The 20,043-nt window shown below is 40.4% G+C and overlaps 1 protein-coding gene across 1 annotated transcript; it reads left to right on the forward strand.

Moving 5' to 3' along the window:
- Window positions 1–4,957: 4,957 nt before the first annotated feature.
- Window positions 4,958–8,807, forward strand: LOC107225401 (protein tramtrack, beta isoform). Its single transcript, XM_015665855.2, has 3 exons — window positions 4,958–6,456; window positions 6,684–7,670; window positions 7,977–8,807. Exons 1-3 carry the CDS (start codon window positions 6,327–6,329, stop codon window positions 8,573–8,575), a joined length of 1,716 nt encoding a protein of 571 aa, XP_015521341.2. The 5' UTR covers window positions 4,958–6,326; the 3' UTR covers window positions 8,576–8,807.
- The last annotated feature ends 11,236 nt before the right edge of the window (window positions 8,808–20,043 follow it).

The following is a 20,043-nucleotide window of genomic DNA, read 5'->3' on the forward strand; positions in this document are numbered from 1 at the left end:
GTTGGATGAAAAAAAAAAAAAAAAAAAGGCTCGACGGACATAATAGATGCGAAATCTTTCTATAGAATTTGGGCTCCTTTTCTCGGTCCAGATAACGGAATACCTGTCGTTTCTTTGTTAAGCGAACGAACCAGACAGACGCACACCCTCTCGAAAACTGCACCTATATTATGCAACCTATGTGTGTGTGTTTTTTACGGTACGGCGGTGCGACGAGGTGTTTCGTTTGCTTGGTCTGCCGGCATATGCGCTTACCCAACAACCTTCACACGCCTAAAACACCGTTATGTAATATTGCAGAAGCAGCGAGGCGAATTAGAAAATTCATGGCAAGAACAGCTGTTGTTTCATTCCCCACGTCCGGAATACAAAATTCAATAGTCATCTAGCTGGTTGATTTTTACTCGTATAATATAATTCTATTCGTATATTACATATAGGCGGTTAACCATATACGTATATGTATGTTATGTTACACGATTGAATTGACAATTGTACGAACGTATTTCGTACAGGCAACGATGCGCGTTATACGTCCGTATGATATACGAGTTTCTTGGTTATTTTTTTCTTGCTCATAGGTATATTCTCATTCGCGGCCCATTTAGATGGCGTAATTAAAACTTTTGTCGTACATGCCATTTTGCCTTGAGTTTAAGTACGAGGATGTGAACAGGAATCACGTTCGCCTAATTGACCACCTCGTTTATCGAGAAATATATGCGGAATCATTCGGAATGGTGGGCGACTCAACAGAGCCGCAAGCTGCAATCACTAATGCAGCCTGTAGCCCGCACATGTAACGTTCGAGTAGTCGAAATTTGAACGATGTTTCACAACCCGCTAATTATAATAATAGAACCGTCAACTTTCTGCCAGGAAATGCAACACTCGCCTTACGAACGTATCTAACGGAAAGTGTTGCGAAATTTTTGCCGACAATTTCTCTCTCTCGCTCTCTCTCTATCTCTCTCTTTCCATATATCTCTGTCTCTCTTTATCTATCTTTGTCTACCGTCCATTTGAATTATCAGCGCGGTTAGAATGCAAACCACTATCTCTAGCCTGCATTTCCGGCGCAACAAATTACGCGAGATCAACATTATAATGTATACATATATGTATACTTTCATTTTTATACATGCGGAGGACAATTGAAAGGCTGCCTTGCGTTACCGAGAGTGGGTTCACATACCGTATCATCGTATAAAGATATGCCGTAGGGCAGTAATGTCAAGGGATCAAAGACACTGCGTGGCAGACACTCGCTTTAGTCGCATAAGCGAGATCAACGCTACAGTGGCCCTTATTATACATACATACGAGACGCCCGTATTGTATGTACATTGATGCGATTATGTGAGCGTGAATTATTATTATAAGTGCAATGTGGGAATGGATCAAACGATGGTGAATCGTGGTTGCATCGATCGTTACGGTAAGAATTACGCGCAACTGTCGTGTTTTTTTTTTGGTCGTTTGCAATTTCTGTTTAAACAACGCGATATAATTACCGATGCGAATAACGTACGTTGTGCTTAATAATTATATCCTTATATTTATATAGTTGTACTACGTGCGCAACATGATTGACATAGACCGCATTTTTCTTCGAAGGAAATTTGCTTAGACGGAACCCGCGTTCGAACTCGGCTTGATCTTATCTACCGCCTGCGGACATGTACTGTGCCGATTAGTATTCGACTAAACAAAATATCTCTTACACATGACATTCACATACGTATTTACCGAAAGATATCTATGAAATTTTACCAGCGTGTGAGAATGACAAGCAAATGCACGCGGAAAACGAATTTAACCGTTCAGAATGGCAGAGCAAGTTTTAGGGAAAGTTTGAATTACATCCAGAGAGAGAGATATATATATATATATATATAATCGTGATTACGACTGTAAGGATAGACAGAGAACGAGGCTAGAAATATGCGTACGCAAACACAATCGTGTTTCATCGTGCGTAGGTAGCTCGAAAGGTGCCTACAGCAACTGAAAATTGAAAATTGATGTTCCACGAACACGTATTTTACTTATTATACACTATACAGTATATACCTGTATGTCAGATACTCCGTGTCTGGTATATCAACAGTGTGCACGAGTGTCGCGGTGTTCTGCACTATCTATAGTTAGTTGTATATATATATATACATGTATCACAAAGAGACGAAGTAGAGCAGGGAAACTGATGTTTGCTCATCGCGATAGCATCGTATGCGTCTCGATTATGCGTATCATTTCGATGAACGTCGATGTCGTTCTCATGCGTGTTCACAAGCACACGCGGCCATCATCCGCGATACTGTTTATAGTGCATACCCATGGTACAAAAGTATATAATACGGGCTTCGTAACGTATATAGTTTATGTTTGTACTTGGTACGAATTTATATTTCATCATATTTCAACGCTTGAACAGCAACGGCCAAACAATAATTATTTGTCCTCACTTGTATAGTTATATCCTAAAATACGGAATGACGGTCGAATTTTCTATCGGTGCGACATTCGTTTCAGTACCTTATATTTATTTGAATAATTGTTTTACTTTTGACGGAGGTATGTTTATGCATTTGAATCTCGATAATAAATTGCAGCAACGCGATAGATATCCGAAATAATCTTACAAGATCGGTTGTAGGTATAAGACCCGAGAAGAAGAAGCCCCTGATGGAATAAACACGGTAAGCCCTATTTCTAAGGCACCGAGGGTGCCTGGCTGTTGGGTATTCTTGCACGTATACCTTCTATACCTATATATATATACATATATACATAGTATATACTATATATATATATACTATACATCTATTTACCGCATTGCAAGGCCATTGACCGCTTTCGCCCTAAATCGATTACGAGCTACCTGCTGACACATTGTTAGTGTCATAATAGAAGGCAAAAAGTGTAACCAGGGCTTAAACGACAAGTGCAAATATTGCGTAATTGATATTTGGATTTCATATTAGCGCTTATGCATGTATTTTTCATCTTCGTATAATAAAAATATACCGGTGATGTTCGATTCAACCAGCACGATCGAACACGACGTATGCTTTTGGCGCACGTTTGTAATATCTGACCGATATAAATTCGTCGAATAAAAATAGTATTATATTCTTAGCGAATGCAGTTAACCGCGAACAAATGCAGGGAATACAACCGTTGCTGGGTAATATTTGAAATTCGTTTAATTGAAAGTAGACATTCAAAATGTAAATGGCGTTTTGCATGCAACATTTTAAACGTTCTCAAAGCAACCGTTCACATTTACCCGTTTAAATTATATTTTTGAAAGTATAATCCATTTTTCAATTTAAATTAATCGATAGAAGTATCTTACTCAGCAGTGAATACAAGTCTGTAAATTACAATTTTATTTCACACCCGGGTGTGTAAATTTTGTATTGAGAATATAGCTATTGGGCAAGAAAATTGGCGGGAAACATTTAAAAGTTTGAATCTTCGTGTTATGTTTTTTTTTTTTCTTCCATCTCTTCAATCCTTTCTTCCCAGACGCAACTAACGCCTATAAAGTTCGAAAATCGAAGAATCCGGTACCGCGACAACCGCGCGAAGCTTATAATGTGAACCTGGGCGTGGTGACGACCTATCCACATCTAGCCTATACTCCGTCTCTCTCTCTCTCTCTGTCTCTCTCCGCCGTTCGTATACGAAAGTTTATCGAGTTGACTCGCAAGTTGCAACCCTCCCCCCCTTCCTGCCGCCCGCCCGACAGCCAGGGAGGGCATCACCCTTGTTACGACGGGATGGGGCACCGGCAGGAAAGCGGCGTTGATGGTAGTAGTGAGGCTGCACCTTGGCTCTAATGCGTGAGGGGGAGCTCGAGGGTCCGCCGATAGACGAGACTGCCGCTGCATGTATGGCTGGATTCTCCACGTCTGCGGCTACGTCTACGTCTACGTCTGCGGGCGTGCGAGCGACGGCAGACCGCGCGGGCCACCCCTATATTACGAGAGTATACCCGCCGACTTGGGGCAGTACGGTCTGCAGGAGCTGGAGGAGGAACTTCTGGCAGGACGAAGGACCAAGGACCAAGGACGAAGGACGACGTACGCGCGACGTACGCACGACGATACAACTGCAGTAACGACGAAGAGGAGGAGGAGGAGGAGGAGGAGGAGGAGGAGGAGGAGGAGGAGGAGGAGGAGGAGGCGGAGGGGGAGGAGGAGGTGGAGGAGGAGGAGGACGAGGATGAAGAGGACGTGGACGACGGGGACGGGGACGACGACCGCGACCACGACCACGATCACGACCACGACCACGACCACGACGTCCGTCCTCACTCATTCCACTTTGGTTTGGTTCATTCCGCTCCGCTCCGCGCCACTCTAGCGAGCTCTCGGGCCAAACACCATAGGCACGATAGCCTAGGCATAGGGCACCGGCTAGAGAGAGGGTTCCGTTTTCGTCCAACCTCTTTTCAGAATTCGTGCGGGTGTTTTATAGAGACAGTGCGTGCCGTGCAGCCGAGAGTGCGTGCGTGAAAAAAGTGCGCATGAGTGCGTCGAGCGAGAGCCGTGCCTTCCTCTATCGCATCCTGAACGCAACGCAGGCTTCAGTCTCTAAATGTGGCATTTAAGTGATCGTTCCGTTCGCGCTCATCGACAAAACACTCGAAATTAAACAAACATGCATCCATCGCGAATTTACAAGTGATATCCGGTTATTGTTAATATCAGTTATATCAATTGTTATCTTTTTTTTTTTTTTTTTTTATATACATATACACACACGATTACAAACACACGAGCGCGCGCGCGCCTTCGTATCTATATATATACTTATTATACGTATGCATATACATATTCATTTATACGTATATATATATGCGTATACTTTATAGTGTGCATGTCGTAAATACAGCTATATTTGAAAAACTGCATACATTCCGCACTTATCACATCAAGTAAGTGACTTTTTCAAATAACATTGACGCACTTTGTGATAGTGTTAAATTTTTTACTTCTCGTCTGTGTACTTTTAACATACAACGGATATCGTGTAGTTCTTATAATATTTGGCGTACAATATTCACGGCTAATCACTCGAGCCGTAATTAATTTTTAATCTATTATTGCGCTGCTTCGGTAGACATTAGTCAACGAAAAATGTTTCATTACTTAAATTTACACGTTACATTGCCTTTTCTAGTATTGTTTTTTTTTTTTACATTCGCTTCGTCCTCAAGAAAGTCACGTATACTATTAATTTGTAATCCGCGGGTAATTTGCGCGCATTGTATACTTACGCGGTATTACAATATTCGTTAGCAACGAAGTATTCGTCGAAATTTCGTTCAACTTTCATTAATGTCGAATGACAAATATCGTGTTAAATCGATGAAATTGATGAATTATCGGACACGATAATATCTAATTAACGAAGGATAAAAATTTGCGTTTTGTGTCAAGTATAGCGTATATACAGGATATGCGCGCACGAGTCGCCATGCGCATGCTCTACAGCTGCGAAAAGTATACCTATACATTGGCCTTTTATTTTACAAACTCGTGATAATTATCGGTCTGCACATCAATTTCAGTTAATAAATCGTCTGCTCTCGGTATAATTAATCATTCCTGTACAATATGCAGTCGTGTTTTTCACGCATAGTGTGCTCAGAGTACGTATAACGACTGATGCAGTTTTCGTTGTATCAGCTTATACCTTATCATACGACTAATCGGATAATTGACGGTTAACATGTGTACTTATACATTGACATATGTGTTTAATAAACAGAAACAAGAAATACTGTTATTGAACATAAACGACGGTCCGGGAAATCGCGACAAAAATGGTTTATTCGAGTCACGTATATGTCAGGACTTTGAATCGTACGCTAAGAGAATGCCTGCACAATGACGCAGATTCTTATATTCTTGGTCGATGCGGTTACTGCGGGATTCGTTTCTAATCCAAATATGTCACGCCTGTTACTAAAAGCTATATATATGACAATTTAACTAACAATAAATGTTCCCCATGCTTCTGGGCGTTTAATTTTGATTTAAATTTGCGCGGTACTGGAATTATGCACTGCATTATACTTTTATACAATTCGTTTTGTCGGTGTCGAGCAAATATTTTCGCCTTCTCATATCGTGTAGAAATCGATATGCCGCATGTAGAAATACAAATATGTAGATATTTTCATTTGACTTGAACTTATACGTCACAAGCTAAATTGTAAAACTGCGGTACTATGGACGGTTACATATTATACTCTTATATATATACGTTACATATTATACGTTTATATATATTATATATATATATATAATATGTATATACACGTACGTCATAAACTGAGAATTATAACTGCACGCGAATTTTGTATTCGTGCTCAAGTCGCTCCATGCGATACGTTTTTTCGCTTTAATTTAGAATACATTTTCATTGATATTGCTTGGGGTAAATTCGATATATTCATATTACATTCATTACATATCTTTGGGTATACAGATGCCATGTACCATGCATGTGTAAATGCATGCATGGAAAATATTAATGTGCAACTCCTGAAGATATAAAATTATTGTAGATCAAATTCTAATTTTGTAGTTACGATTCATGTTTATTCAAATAGCCAAAAATATCAACAGTCCAAAATAAACATTTGTCTATTTTTCTTTGTCTAGGATTAAAAAAAAATACTGTAATGGGGACTGCAACTCAACAGTACTGCCTGCGCTGGAACAATCACAGATCAAACTTACTGACAGTGTTCGACGAGCTGTTGCAAAACGAGGCTTTCACCGATGTCACGTTAGCAGTGGATGGCGGTGCATCGGTCAAATGTCACAGAATGGTTCTGGCGGCGTGCTCCTCGTACTTCCAAACTCTCTTCATTGATCTACCGTGTAAACATCCTGTAGTCGTGCTAAAAGATGTTAAATATATCGAGATAAAAGCAATTCTGGAGTACATGTATCGTGGCGAAGTAAACGTTGCTCAGGAACAGCTTGGCGGTTTGCTGAAGGTGGCCGAAGCACTCAAGGTTAAAGGACTGGTAGAAGAAAATGGCTCACAGGGTAGAAGGGAGGAAGGTGAAACCACAGCCCCGTCGCCTCCGGCAATAACGACTAGCACTACAAGCAGCGCGGCTCACAGTAGTGGCCAGATCTCGCCACCTCACTCTACCGGCACCCCTTACAGTCAGTACGGCAAATCGCCCGTAGACAGAGGACAGGGAAGGCTGTCTATGCCGATGTGGGCATTGTCAGGGCTGCCGCTGGCCCAACATCCGTCATCCGGCCATCCGCCACCCCCCCATGCCCAGCATTCGTCCATGTTGGGTGGCTCGTACGACAACGGGTCAGACTCGTCACCTCTAAAACGAAAAAAAATGTCAAATATGCTTATTAACCGTGATACACCGATCCTGAGAACCGTACTTGGACAAGGGCATGCAGACAGCTCCCAAGGGGGTGTACCCCTGTTACATCCAGACAGTCACGAAAGCCACTCTCGCACCCATAGCAACGGCTCGGCCAATGACATGGACAGGCGCAACAGTAACGATCTTTCACAGAGCGAGGCTGTTCACAGTCCTTACACAGACATATCGCTAATGGATGAAGATGAAAAGCCTTCGCCACAATCCTTTGCAGGAGAAACAAACCGAGGTGAGATTGAGAAATATGATCATGGAGCTTCTGCGTTGGAATGGGATTAGGATCTGTCGAATATGATTGTACAAACACGATTAGCTTCAGGGGGTGGATTTTACAATGGTATTGATGATTTTGAAATAATTGTAAGCTGTACTAGAGATTATGTCAGAAGATAACTCAACGATTTTGCAAGAGTGCTGAATGCACTTGAGAGTTGCTGTTACAGCTAGTAAATAGCCGGAAGGTTGATAGATATTTATCACGTGTTTATATTCTTTGTTATCAAGATTGTAATTTTGTTTTGTGTAATCATTTTAGGAATAGTCAATTACGTTCCGACACAAAAACCTGAATGGAAACGTTACAAACAATACACAAGGAACGACATAATGTCAGCGATAGAAGCGGTCAGATCGGGAATGAGTGCCCTGCAAGCGGCTCGAAAATATGGTGTACCATCGCGCACCCTGTACGACAAAGTCAAAAAATTGGGAATAACCACATCAAGACCTTTCAAACGTGGCTCTAATGGAAGCGGGGCTTGTTTTCCATATGGTATAGGTGGTAATGCAAATGGAACCATTTACAGCGGTGGATTGTCAGAAAGTGAAAATGAAAACAGTAGCGCAGGAATAGGGAATAATCCTGGGTCGATGCTCGATCCAAGTTTCATAGAGGGTCGAGACACCGTTGAACGAGAAACTATGATAGAAATGACACTTCGCAGTCCGAGCCCAGCCGTTCACTCAATGTCTCAACAGCACCAACAACAGCAGCAGCAGCAGCAACAGCCGACTACAGAAGATCAAGTAGAAGATTTGTCGGTGAACCGAAAGCCAGAGATTCGAGTAATAGTACCACCGTTAATAGTCAAGGAGGAAGAACAGGATACTCCAAATAACTCTGATCGTAACTAATTACTAACGTTGTCGTTGTTGTCAATTTTTGTTTCATTTAGTTACAAAGATAAATTCAGGGATTAATCGTTAGCTGCATACCAATAGTCATGCGACGCATGTAACTAATGCTATAAGCATTCGTATTCACCGATCCGTACTATATAATGTGAACGTTACGAAGAGAAAAAAAAAGAGAATCAATGAAACGTGGTGATTATTCCTGGTAGTAGCTTCAATAAGACTGACTATGCGTCGCAATTTCATGAGACTGAAAATATAATATGCTTGTCCAAAATTTGTATGAGTATTCAGCCGATATTAATATTACGAAAAAATTAATCCCTCATTATCGTGCCATGCTCTGTAAATTTTTGGACCAGCGACCATATTTACACTTATTTTATATTGTTGTGATCCATTTTTATTTGCAATCGATTAACATATAGTAGTAATTTAAGATAAGAATAAATTCTTAAACGAGCATAGTAGAATTGAGTTACGTTATGGTATATTGGGGAAGATGTATATTATTTTCACATTTTCAAAATATCCTTACTTGGCATTAAATGCTAGCCATAGGACGTGAATTTATTATATACACTATACATTGAACAATTTCGTTGATGACTGAGATACCGCTGTTAATTTGTTATATAAATAAGAATAGATTATTATCTCTACAGACCTTGGCCCTGGGAAACAGCTGCAATATTGCTCAAACATATCTACATAATATAATAGAACGACCTACCTCATTGTACAATACGGATATGTTGTACTTTAACATAAGACTGATCTACCGAATACATGATACCAACTCGACAATCCTCATGTTAAACACGCTAATTACATCATATATTATTATACATATATATTATATTATAAGTTATAAATACTATATTATTATATTGTACGCTAGTATCAACTTTCATTAATATTATTATTATTATTATTATTATTATTATTATCACTCTTTTTATTCTATTATTATTGCTACTATGATTGTTATTATTATTATTTTTATTATTACTGCTACGATTATTATTATTATTATTATTATTATTATTATTAATTTTTTTTTTAATATTATTAATTATAATAATAATATACACAGTATATCACTGTAGTTGCCTTATCATAGCCGTCCAACGGCTTATGACAAAAGATACATTGTGTGTTTTCATAAAATTCGGCACTAGTACCTGATACTGTGCTGAAGCTGCGTGTCGACACAGCGAAGCATGTTGTATTTAATCATGAGGAAATGCCTTAGGAGACTAATGCCATAAAATCGAATCTAATTCATACATGTACGGATATCTACGGGTATATATATATATAGAATATATATATATATATATATATATAGAAATATTAAATCGAATCTAATTCATTTTAGTATAGATATCTACCGATATATATATAAATATATACACACATACGCAAATAAATAAATGTAATAAGCATGTGTATGTATATAAATTATACATAGGTGTATACACAGGTAGATATCTAGAAATATACTGAGAAACATTTATACGCGTAAAGACGCGTGCATAGTTCTTTAAAAGTCTGAATTAGTAATTACACAGCCGCTTTGTACAATTCATATATTAAGTCCTACCTTTACATGTAACAAAAAAATTTATCATACGTACACAAAATTTGGCGTAAAATTATACAGACACAGTGTTCACTCGTAAAATATTGGCCACAACTGCATGGAGGATATCATAAATTGCCCTCTATTTCATTAAAATCTTAGTTTTCCAATAATAACTAATACACCTATATAGATTACAATGACGTACAAGCCTACACTGTAATGTTTTACACGATTATTGGGCATTCCATATACTCATGTGCAAAATAGTTTTAACCCATAGAATATTGATTCACAATCAAGCTATTGTTAAAGTACCTGGAAATGTGATTTGTCTCTCGTCTTCACATGATACTGTGCTTCTCATTTTTGTACTTTCACACTTACCAGTTACAGAATATTCAATCAGATTTGTAGGAATGGAAAACAAAAATAGTTTGTCGATTAAAAAAAAGCAAAAAGAAATAAAAATGTATTAATTTGCCAGTAATCGTAGTGACATCTTTTGTTCATAATAGTGCATAACAATAATTGTAGAACTGTTTTGGAGGACACATAAGAAGGATCGGCTGTAGAAATATTGTTTCCATATTGTTATATTTTTTTTCTTTATTTTATGATAATTTCGACAAATTTATGTCTAATCATTTTTCGCTATTAAAATAAATGAGTGCTTTAAGTGTTGATGTGGCCCAGCCATCGCACCGTATGTATGGGTATCTATATATATTTTATTAGAAAAAAAAAAAATTTGTGAATATCACACCAGATTTGGAACAGACAAAGCCTTAGATTGAAATAGCATTGTATGTTTTTATTATATTCTCATATAAACGTTAAGGTTGTATCAACAATGAGGTTGGCCACAATATCGTTACTTGCAAGAACAACGATGCCTTATGAGACACTACCATATTTACTTAATTTGCTTACGATAAATAAATTATGAAACAAAAGTAAATAGTTATAAGTGAATGATACTGCCTTAACAACAGCTGTTGTATTATTTGTAAGACTGATTTTTTAGACTATGATAGATATTACAGCGAAGATATATATATAAGAATATTTGTCTCACATGGATCACTGAATATTTCTACCTCATGGATGCGTATTATCAATTATTGTGCAAGTTTGTTATGAAATATATTATCCATATAATTTGATGTTATTTTCTATTACTGTTGGTAATTAATTTGACTCCGAATTTGAATTTATAGATTGTCCTCGTTCAATCTTGTCAGATGAAACTAATTAAAAACAATTTTCACTTCACAATGTACTGTAACTATTTCTGGAAAATTTCGAAAAATAAAGAAACCCGAAAATTGATAAGGTCGACAAAGCGAAAACAGCAGGGCCATTGTTCACGTATACGATGTGAACAAGACTGACTTACGATGGGTAAGCACTGGTATCAAATCGCGGGTTGATTTAACGAAAATCGGTGGTGACTAGTCAGTGGTCGCTGCAATCGATGGTTCAAAAGTTGAAATCAATACCTGAACTTGTGTTACATTTTTTCGGCGGTTGAACTTAATATGTTCTACTTGGCTATTTCGCATTTCTGAGGGTCAGATGAGTTGTGACAGAAAATTGATAACCAACTTGGTGAGAAATAGTTATGGCTCCGAAAAAAGTTATTACCAATGAAAACGTATGACTGACCCTTTGGCATTTTTGTCGGAAATTTTCGCGATTTTGAAAAGTGCTGGAATAAATTCTTTCTGGCACTATTCCGACGTAATTTTGCGAGAGAAATCGATTCGGCGCAGTCCCAATACTCTGCGATCAACGCATCAGAAGTTACGGCCAAAAAACGAGAACCTGTGTTTTCGACATTTTTCAGCAGGTGCTTTTTCCTTCGCAATTACTCTGCTGTTGATCCCACGCTGTTTTCGCTGCGTTTTCCGAGTTCCTGGGGGTCTAATTAGTCAGTAAAGGGTCATTTAAATCGAATCTGAGACCAAAAATTTTCGGCTCCAAAAATGAAAAAAAAGTTAGGCCCTTTGCATTTTTGGCGAAAATTATCGCGATTTTAAAAAGTGCCGGAATAAATTCTTTCATGCACTATTCCGACGTAATTTTGCAAGAGGAATCGATTGGGCGCAGTCCCAATACGCTGCGAGCAACGCAACAAAAGTTACAGCCAGAAAACGAGAACCCGTTTTTTCGACATTTTTCAGCGGGTGCTTTTTCCTTCGTAATTTCTCTCCTGTTGATCCCACGCTGTTTTCGCTACGTTTTCCGAGTTCCTGGGGGTCCAATAAGTCAGGTAAGGGTCATTTAAATCAAATCGGAGACCAAAAATTTTCGGCTCCAAAAATGAAATAAAAGTAAGGCTAACCCGTTTGCATTTTTGGCGAAAATTTTCGCCATTTTGAAAAGTGCCGGAATAAATTCTTTCATGCACTACTCCGACGTAATTTTGCGAGAGAAATCGATTGGGTGCAGTCCCAATACGCTGCGATCAACGCATCAGAAGTTACAGCCAAAAAACCAGAACCTGAATTTTCGACATTTTTCAGCAGGTGCTTTTTCGCTCGCCATTTCTCTCCTGTTGGTCCTACGCTCTTTTCGCTGCGATTTCTGAGTTCCGGAGGGTCCAATTGGTTAGATAAGGGTCGTTTGAATCGAATCTGAGACCAAAAGTTTTTTGCTCAAAAAAAAAGTAAGGCTAACCCCTTTGTGTTTTTGGCAAAAATTTTCGCGATTCTGAAAAGTGCTGGAATCAAATAACTGTAGCACTGATCGGACGTAATTTTGCGACAGAAATCGATTGGGCGCAGTCCCAATACGCTGCGATCAACGCATCAAAAGTTACAGCCAAAAAACGAAAACCCGTTTTTTCGACATTTTTCAGTAGGTGCTTTTTCGTTCGCCATTTCTCACCTGTTGGTCCTACGCGCTTTTCGCTGCGATTTCTGAGTTACCGAGGGTCCAATTGGTCAGATGAGGGTCGTTTAAATCGAATCTGGGACCAAAAGTTTTTTGCCCAAAAAAAAAGTAAGGCTAACCCCTTGCCATTTTTGGCCAAAATTTTCGCGAATTTGAAAAGTGCTGGAAACAATTAACTGGAGCACTGATCGGACGTAATTTTGCGAGAGAAATCGATTGGGCGCAGTCCCAATACGCTGCGATCAACGCATCAGAAGTTACAGCCAAAAAACCAGAACCTGAATTTTCGACATTTTTCAGCAGGTCCTTTTTCGCTCGCCATTTCTCTCCTGTTGGTCCTACGCTCTTTTCGCTGCGATTTCTGAGTTCCGGAGGGTCCGATTGGTTGGATAAGGGTCGTTTAAATCGAATCTGAGGCCAAAAGTTTTTTGCTCAAAAAAACAGTAAGGCTAACCCCTTACCATTTTTGGCGAAAATTTTCGCGATTCTGAAAAGTGCTGGAATCAAATAATTGTAGCACTGATCGGACGTAATTTTGCGAGAGAAATCGATTGGGCGCAGTCCCAATACGCTGCGATCAACGCATCAGAAGTTACAGCCAAAAAACCAGAACCCGAATTTTCGACATTTTTCAGCAGGTGCTTTTTCGCTCGCCATTTCTCTCCTGTTGGTCCTACGCTCTTTTCGCTGCGATTTCTGAGTTCCGGGGGGTCCAATTGGTTAGATAAGGGTCGTTTGAATCGAATCTGAGACCAAAAGTTTTTTGCCCAAAAAAAAAGTAAGGCTAACCCCTTACCATTTTTGGCGAAAATTTTCGCGATTTTAAAAAGTGCTGGAAACAATTAACTGTAGCACTGATCGGACGTAATTTTGCGAGAGAAATCGATTGGGCGCAGTCCCAATACGCTGCGATCAACGCATCAGAAGTTACGGCCAAAAAACCAGAACCTGAATTTTCGACATTTTTCAGCAGGTGCTTTTTCGCTCGCCATTTCTCTCCTGTTGGTCCTACGCTCTTTTCGCTGCGATTTCTGAGTTCCGGAGGGTCCGATTGGTTAGATAAGGGTCGTTTAAATCGAATCTGAGGCCAAAAGTTTTTTGCTCAAAAAAACAGTAAGGCTAACCCCTTACCATTTTTGGCGAAAATTTTCGCAATTCTGAAAAGTGCTGGAATCAAATAATTGTAGCACTGATCGGACGTAATTTTGCGAGAGAAATCGATTGGGCGCAGTCCCAATACGCTGCGATCAACGCATCAGAAGTTACAGCCAAAAAACCAGAACCCGAATTTTCGACATTTTTCAGCAGGTGCTATTTCGCTCGCCATTTCTCTCCTGTTGGTCCTACGCTCGTTTCGCTGCGATTTCTGAGTTCCGGAGGGTCCAATTGGTTAGATAAGGGTCGTTTGAATCGAATCTGAGACCAAAAGTTTTTTGCTCAAAAAAAAAGTAAGGCTAACCCCTTTGTGTTTTTGGCAAAAATTTTCGCGATTCTGAAAAGTGCTGGAATCAAATAACTGTAGCACTGATCGGACGTAATTTTGCGAAAGAAATCGATTGGGCGCAGTCCCAATACGCTGCGATCAACGCATCAAAAGTTACAGCCAAAAAACGAAAACCCGTTTCTTCGACATTTTTCAGCAGGTGCTTTTTCGTTCGCCATTTCTCTCCTGTTGGTCTTACGCTCTTTTCGCTGCGATTTCTGAGTTCCTGAAGGTCCAGTTGGTCAGATGAGGGTCGTTTAAATCGAATCTGAGACCAAAAGTTTTTTGCCCAAAAAAAAAGTAAGGCTAACCCCTTTGTTTTTTTAGCGAAAATTTTCGCGATTTTGAAAAGTGCTGGAAACAATTAACTGTAGCACTGATCGGACGTAATTTTGCGAGAGAAATCGATTGGGCGCAGTCCCAATACGCTGCGATCAACGCATCAGAAGTTACGGCCAAAAAACCAGAACCTGAATTTTCGACATTTTTCAGCAGGTGCTTTTTCGCTCGCCATTTCTCTCCTGTTGGTCCTACGCTCTTTTCGCTGCGATTTCTGAGTTCCGGAGGGTCCGATTGGTTAGATAAGGGTCGTTTAAATCGAATCTGAGGCCAAAAGTTTTTTGCTCAAAAAAAAAGTAAGGCTAACCCCTTTGTGTTTTTGGCAAAAATTTTCGCGATTCTGAAAAGTGCTGGAATCAAATAACTGTAGCACTGATCGGACGTAATTTTGCGAAAGAAATCGATTGGGCGCAGTCCCAATACGCTGCGATCAACGCATCAAAAGTTACAGCCAAAAAACTAAAACCTGTTTTTTCGACATTTTTCAGCAGGTGCTTTTTCGTTCGCCATTTCTCACCTGTTGGTCCTACGCGCTTTTCGCTGCGATTTCTGAGTTACCGAGGGTCCAATTGGTCAGATGAGGGTCGTTTAAATAGAATCTGGGACCAAAAGTTTTTTGCCCAAAAAAAAAGTAAGGCTAACCCCTTGCCATTTTTGGCCAAAATTTTCGCGAATTTGAAAAGTGCTGGAAACAATTAACTGGAGCACTGATCGGACGTCATTTTGCGAGAGAAATCGATTGGGCGCAGTCCCAATACGCTGCGATCAACGCATCAGAAGTTACGGCCAAAAAACCAGAACCTGAATTTTCGACATTTTTCAGCAGGTCCTTTTTCGCTCGCCATTTCTCTCCTGTTGGTCTTACGCTCTTTTCGCTGCGATTTCTGAGTTCCTGAGGGTCCAGTTGGTCAGATAAGGGTCGTTTAAATCGAATCTGAGACCAAAAGTTTTTTGCCCAAAAAAAAAGTAATGCTAACCCCTTTGTTTTTTTAGCGAAAACTTTCGCGATTTTGAAAAGTGCTGGAAACAATTAACTGTAGCACTGATCGGACGTAATTTTGCGAGAGAAATCGATTGGGCGCAGTCCCAATACGCTGCGATCAACGCATCAGAAGTTACGGCCAAAAAACCAGAACCTGAATTTTCGACATTTTTCAGCAGGTGCTTTTTCGCTCGCCATTTCTCTCCTGTTGGTCCTACGCTCTTTTCGCCGCGATTTCTGAGTTCCGGAGGGTCCGATTGGTTAGATAAGGGTCGTTTGAATCGAATCTGAGACCAACAGTTTTTTGCCCAAAAAAAAAGTAAGGCTAACCCCTTTGTGTTTTTGGCGAAAATTTTCGCGATTCTGAAAAGTGCCGGAATCAAATAATTGTAGCACTGATCGGACGTAATTTTGCGAGAGAAATCGATTGGGCGCAGTCCCAATACGCTGCGATCAACGCATCAGAAGTTACGGCCAAAAAACCAGAACCTGAATTTTCGACATTTTTCAGCAGGTGCTTTTTCGCTCGCCATTTCTCTCCTGTTGGTCCTACGCTCTTTTCGCCGCGATTTCTGAGTTCCGGAGGGTCCGATTGGTTAGATAAGGGTCGTTTGAATCGAATCTGAGACCAACAGTTTTTTGCCCAAAAAAAAAGTAAGGCTAACCCCTTTGTGTTTTTGGCGAAAATTTTCGCGATTCTGAAAAGTGCCGGAATCAAATAATTGTAGCACTGATCGGACGTAATTTTGCGAGAGAAATCGATTGGGCGCAGTCCCAATACGCTGCGATCAACGCATCAGAAGTTACGGCCAAAAAACCAGAACCTGAATTTTTTACATTTTTCAGCAGGTCCTTTTTCGCTCGCCATTTCTCTCCTGTTGGTCCTACGCTCTTTTCGCTGCGATTTCTGAGTTCCTGAGGGTCCAGTTGGTCACATAAGGGTCGTTTAAATCGAATCTGAGACCGAAAGTTTTTTGCTCAAAAAAAAAGTAAGGCTAACCCCTTTGTTTTTTTGTCGAAAATTTTCGTGATTTTGTAAAGTGCTGGAAACAATTAACTGTAGCACTGATCGGACGTAATTTTGCGAGAGAAATCGATTGGGCGCAGTCCCAATACGCTGCGATCAACGCATCAGAAGTTACAGCCAAAAAACCAGAACCCGAATTTTCGACATTTTTCAGCAGGTGCTTTTTCGCTCGCCATTTCTCTCCTGTTGGTCCTACGCTCTTTTTGCTGCGATTTCTGAGTTCCTGAGGGTCCAATTGGTCAGATGAGGGTCGTTTAAATCGAATCTGAGACCAAAAGTTTTTTGCCCAAAAAAAAAGTAAGGCTAACCCCTCACATTTTTGGCGAAAATTTTCGCGATTTTGAAAAGTGCCGGAAACAATTAACTGTAGCACTGATCGTACGTAATTTTGCGAGAGAAATTGATTGGGCGCAGTCCCAATACGCTGCGATCAACGCACCAGAAGTTACAGCCAAAAAACCAGAACCTGAATTTTCGACATTTTTCAGCAGGTGCTTTTTCGCTCGCCATTTCTCTCCTGTTGGTCCTACGCTCTTTTCGCTGCGATTTCTGAGTTCCGGAGGGTCCGATTGGTTAGATAAGGGTCTTTTAAATCGAATCTGAGGCCAAAAGTTTTTTGCTCAAAAAAACAGTAAGGCTAACCCCTTACCATTTTTGGCGAAAATTTTCGCGATTCTGAAAAGTGCTGGAATCAAATAATTGTAGCACTGATCGGACGTAATTCTGCGAGAGAAATTGATTGGGCGCAGTCCCAATACGCTGCGATCAACGCATCAGAAGTTACAGCCAAAAAACCAGAACCCGAATTTTCGACATTTTTCAGCAGGTGCTTTTTCGCTCGCCATTTCTCTCCTGTTGGTCCTACGCTCTTTTCGCTGCGATTTCTGAAATCCGGAGGGTCCAATTGGTTAGATAAGGGTCGTTTGAATCGAATCTGAGACCAAAAGTTTTTTGCCCAAAAAAAAAGTAAGGCTAACCCCTTACCATTTTTGGCGAAAATTTTCGCGATTTTGAAAAGTGCCGGAAACAATTAACTGTAGCACTGATCGGACGTAATTTTGCGAGAGAAATCGATTGGGCGCAGTCCCAATACGCTGCGATCAACGCATCAGAAGTTACGGCCAAAAAACCAGAACCTGAATTTTCGACATTTTTCAGCAGGTGCTTTTTCGCTCGCCATTTCTCTCCTGTTGGTCCTACGCTCTTTTCGCCGCGATTTCTGAGTTCCGGAGGGTCCGATTGGTTAGATAAGGGTCGTTTGAATCGAATCTGAGACCAACAGTTTTTTGCCCAAAAAAAAAGTAAGGCTAACCCCTTTGTGTTTTTGGCGAAAATTTTCGCGATTCTGAAAAGTGCCGGAATCAAATAATTGTAGCACTGATCGGACGTAATTTTGCGAGAGAAATCGATTGGGCGCAGTCCCAATACGCTGCGATCAACGCATCAGAAGTTACGGCCAAAAAACCAGAACCTGAATTTTCGACATTTTTCAGCAGGTGCTTTTTCGCTCGCCATTTCTCTCCTGTTGGTCCTACGCTCTTTTCGCCGCGATTTCTGAGTTCCGGAGGGTCCGATTGGTTAGATAAGGGTCGTTTGAATCGAATCTGAGACCAACAGTTTTTTGCCCAAAAAAAAAGTAAGGCTAACCCCTTTGTGTTTTTGGCGAAAATTTTCGCGATTCTGAAAAGTGCCGGAATCAAATAATTGTAGCACTGATCGGACGTAATTTTGCGAGAGAAATCGATTGGGCGCAGTCCCAATACGCTGCGATCAACGCATCAGAAGTTACGGCCAAAAACCAGAACCTGAATTTTTGACATTTTTCAGCAGGTCCTTTTTCGCTCGCCATTTCTCTCCTGTTGGTCCTACGCTCTTTTCGCTGCGATTTCTGAGTTCCTGAGGGTCCAGTTGGTCACATAAGGGTCGTTTAAATCGAATCTGAGACCAAAAGTTTTTTGCCCAAAAAAAAAGTAAGGCTAACCCCTTTGTGTTTTTGGCGAAAATTTTCGCGATTCTGAAAAGTGCCGGAATCAAATAATTGTAGCACTGATCGGACGTAATTTTGCGAGAGAAATCGATTGGGCGCAGTCCTAATACGCTGCGATCAACGCATCAGAAGTTACAGCCAAAAAACCAGAACCCGAATTTTCGACATTTTTCAGCAGGTGCTTTTTCGCTCGCCATTTCTCTCCTGTTGGTCCTACGCTCTTTTCGCTGCGATTTCTGAGTTCCTGAGGGTCCAATTGGTCAGATAAGGGTCGTTTAAATCGAATCTGAGACCAAAAGTTTTTTGCCCAAAAAAAAAGTAAGGCTAACCCCTTACCATTTTTGGCGAAAATTTTCGCGATTCTGAAAAGTGCTGGATTCAAATAATTGTAGCACTGATCGGACGTAATTTTGCGAGAGAAATCGATTGGGCGCAGTCCCAATACGCTGCGATCAACGCATCAGAAGTTACGGCCAAAAAACCAGAACCTGAATTTTTGACATTTTTCAGCAGGTCCTTTTTCGCTCGCCATTTCTCTCCTGTTGGTCCTACGCTCTTTTCGCTGCGATTTCTGAGTTCCTGAGGGTCCAGTTGGTCACATAAGGGTCGTTTAAATCGAATCTGAGACCAAAAGTTTTTTGCCCAAAAAAAAAGTAAGGCTAACCCCTTTGTGTTTTTGGCGAAAATTTTCGCGATTCTGAAAAGTGCCGGAATCAAATAATTGTAGCACTGATCGGACGTAATTTTGCGAGAGAAATCGATTGGGCGCAGTCCCAATACGCTGCGATCAACGCATCAGAAGTTACAGCCAAAAAACCAGAACCCGAATTTTCGACATTTTTCAGCAGGTGCTTTTTCGCTCGCCATTTCTCTCCTGTTGGTCCTACGCTCTTTTTGCTGCGATTTCTGAGTTCCTGAGGGTCCAATTGGTCAGATAAGGGTCGTTTAAATCGAATCTGAGACCAAAAGTTTTTTGCCCAAAAAAAAAGTAAGGCTAACCCCTTACCATTTTTGGCGAAAATTTTCGCGATTCTGAAAAGTGCTGGATTCAAATAATTGTAGCACTGATCGGACGTAATTTTGCGAGAGAAATCGATTGTGCGCAGTCCCAATACGCTGCGATCAACGCATCAGAAGTTACAGCCAAAAAACCAGAACCCGTTTTTT

The sequence above is a fragment of the Neodiprion lecontei genome, chromosome 6, assembly GCF_021901455.1.
Source record: "Neodiprion lecontei isolate iyNeoLeco1 chromosome 6, iyNeoLeco1.1, whole genome shotgun sequence".
Classification (NCBI taxonomy): domain Eukaryota; kingdom Metazoa; phylum Arthropoda; class Insecta; order Hymenoptera; family Diprionidae; genus Neodiprion; species Neodiprion lecontei.

Excerpts from the sequence above, each read along its gene's own strand:
- LOC107225401 (XM_015665855.2), top strand. The coding sequence starts at position 6,327 with ATGTATATACACGTACGTCATAAACTGAGAATTATAACTGCACGCGAA. Across the intron at positions 6,457-6,683 it reads TTTCATTGATATTGCTTGGG|GATTAAAAAAAAATACTGTA; the intron begins GTAAATTCGATA and ends TTCTTTGTCTAG. Across the intron at positions 7,671-7,976 it reads TGCAGGAGAAACAAACCGAG|GAATAGTCAATTACGTTCCG; the intron begins GTGAGATTGAGA and ends TAATCATTTTAG.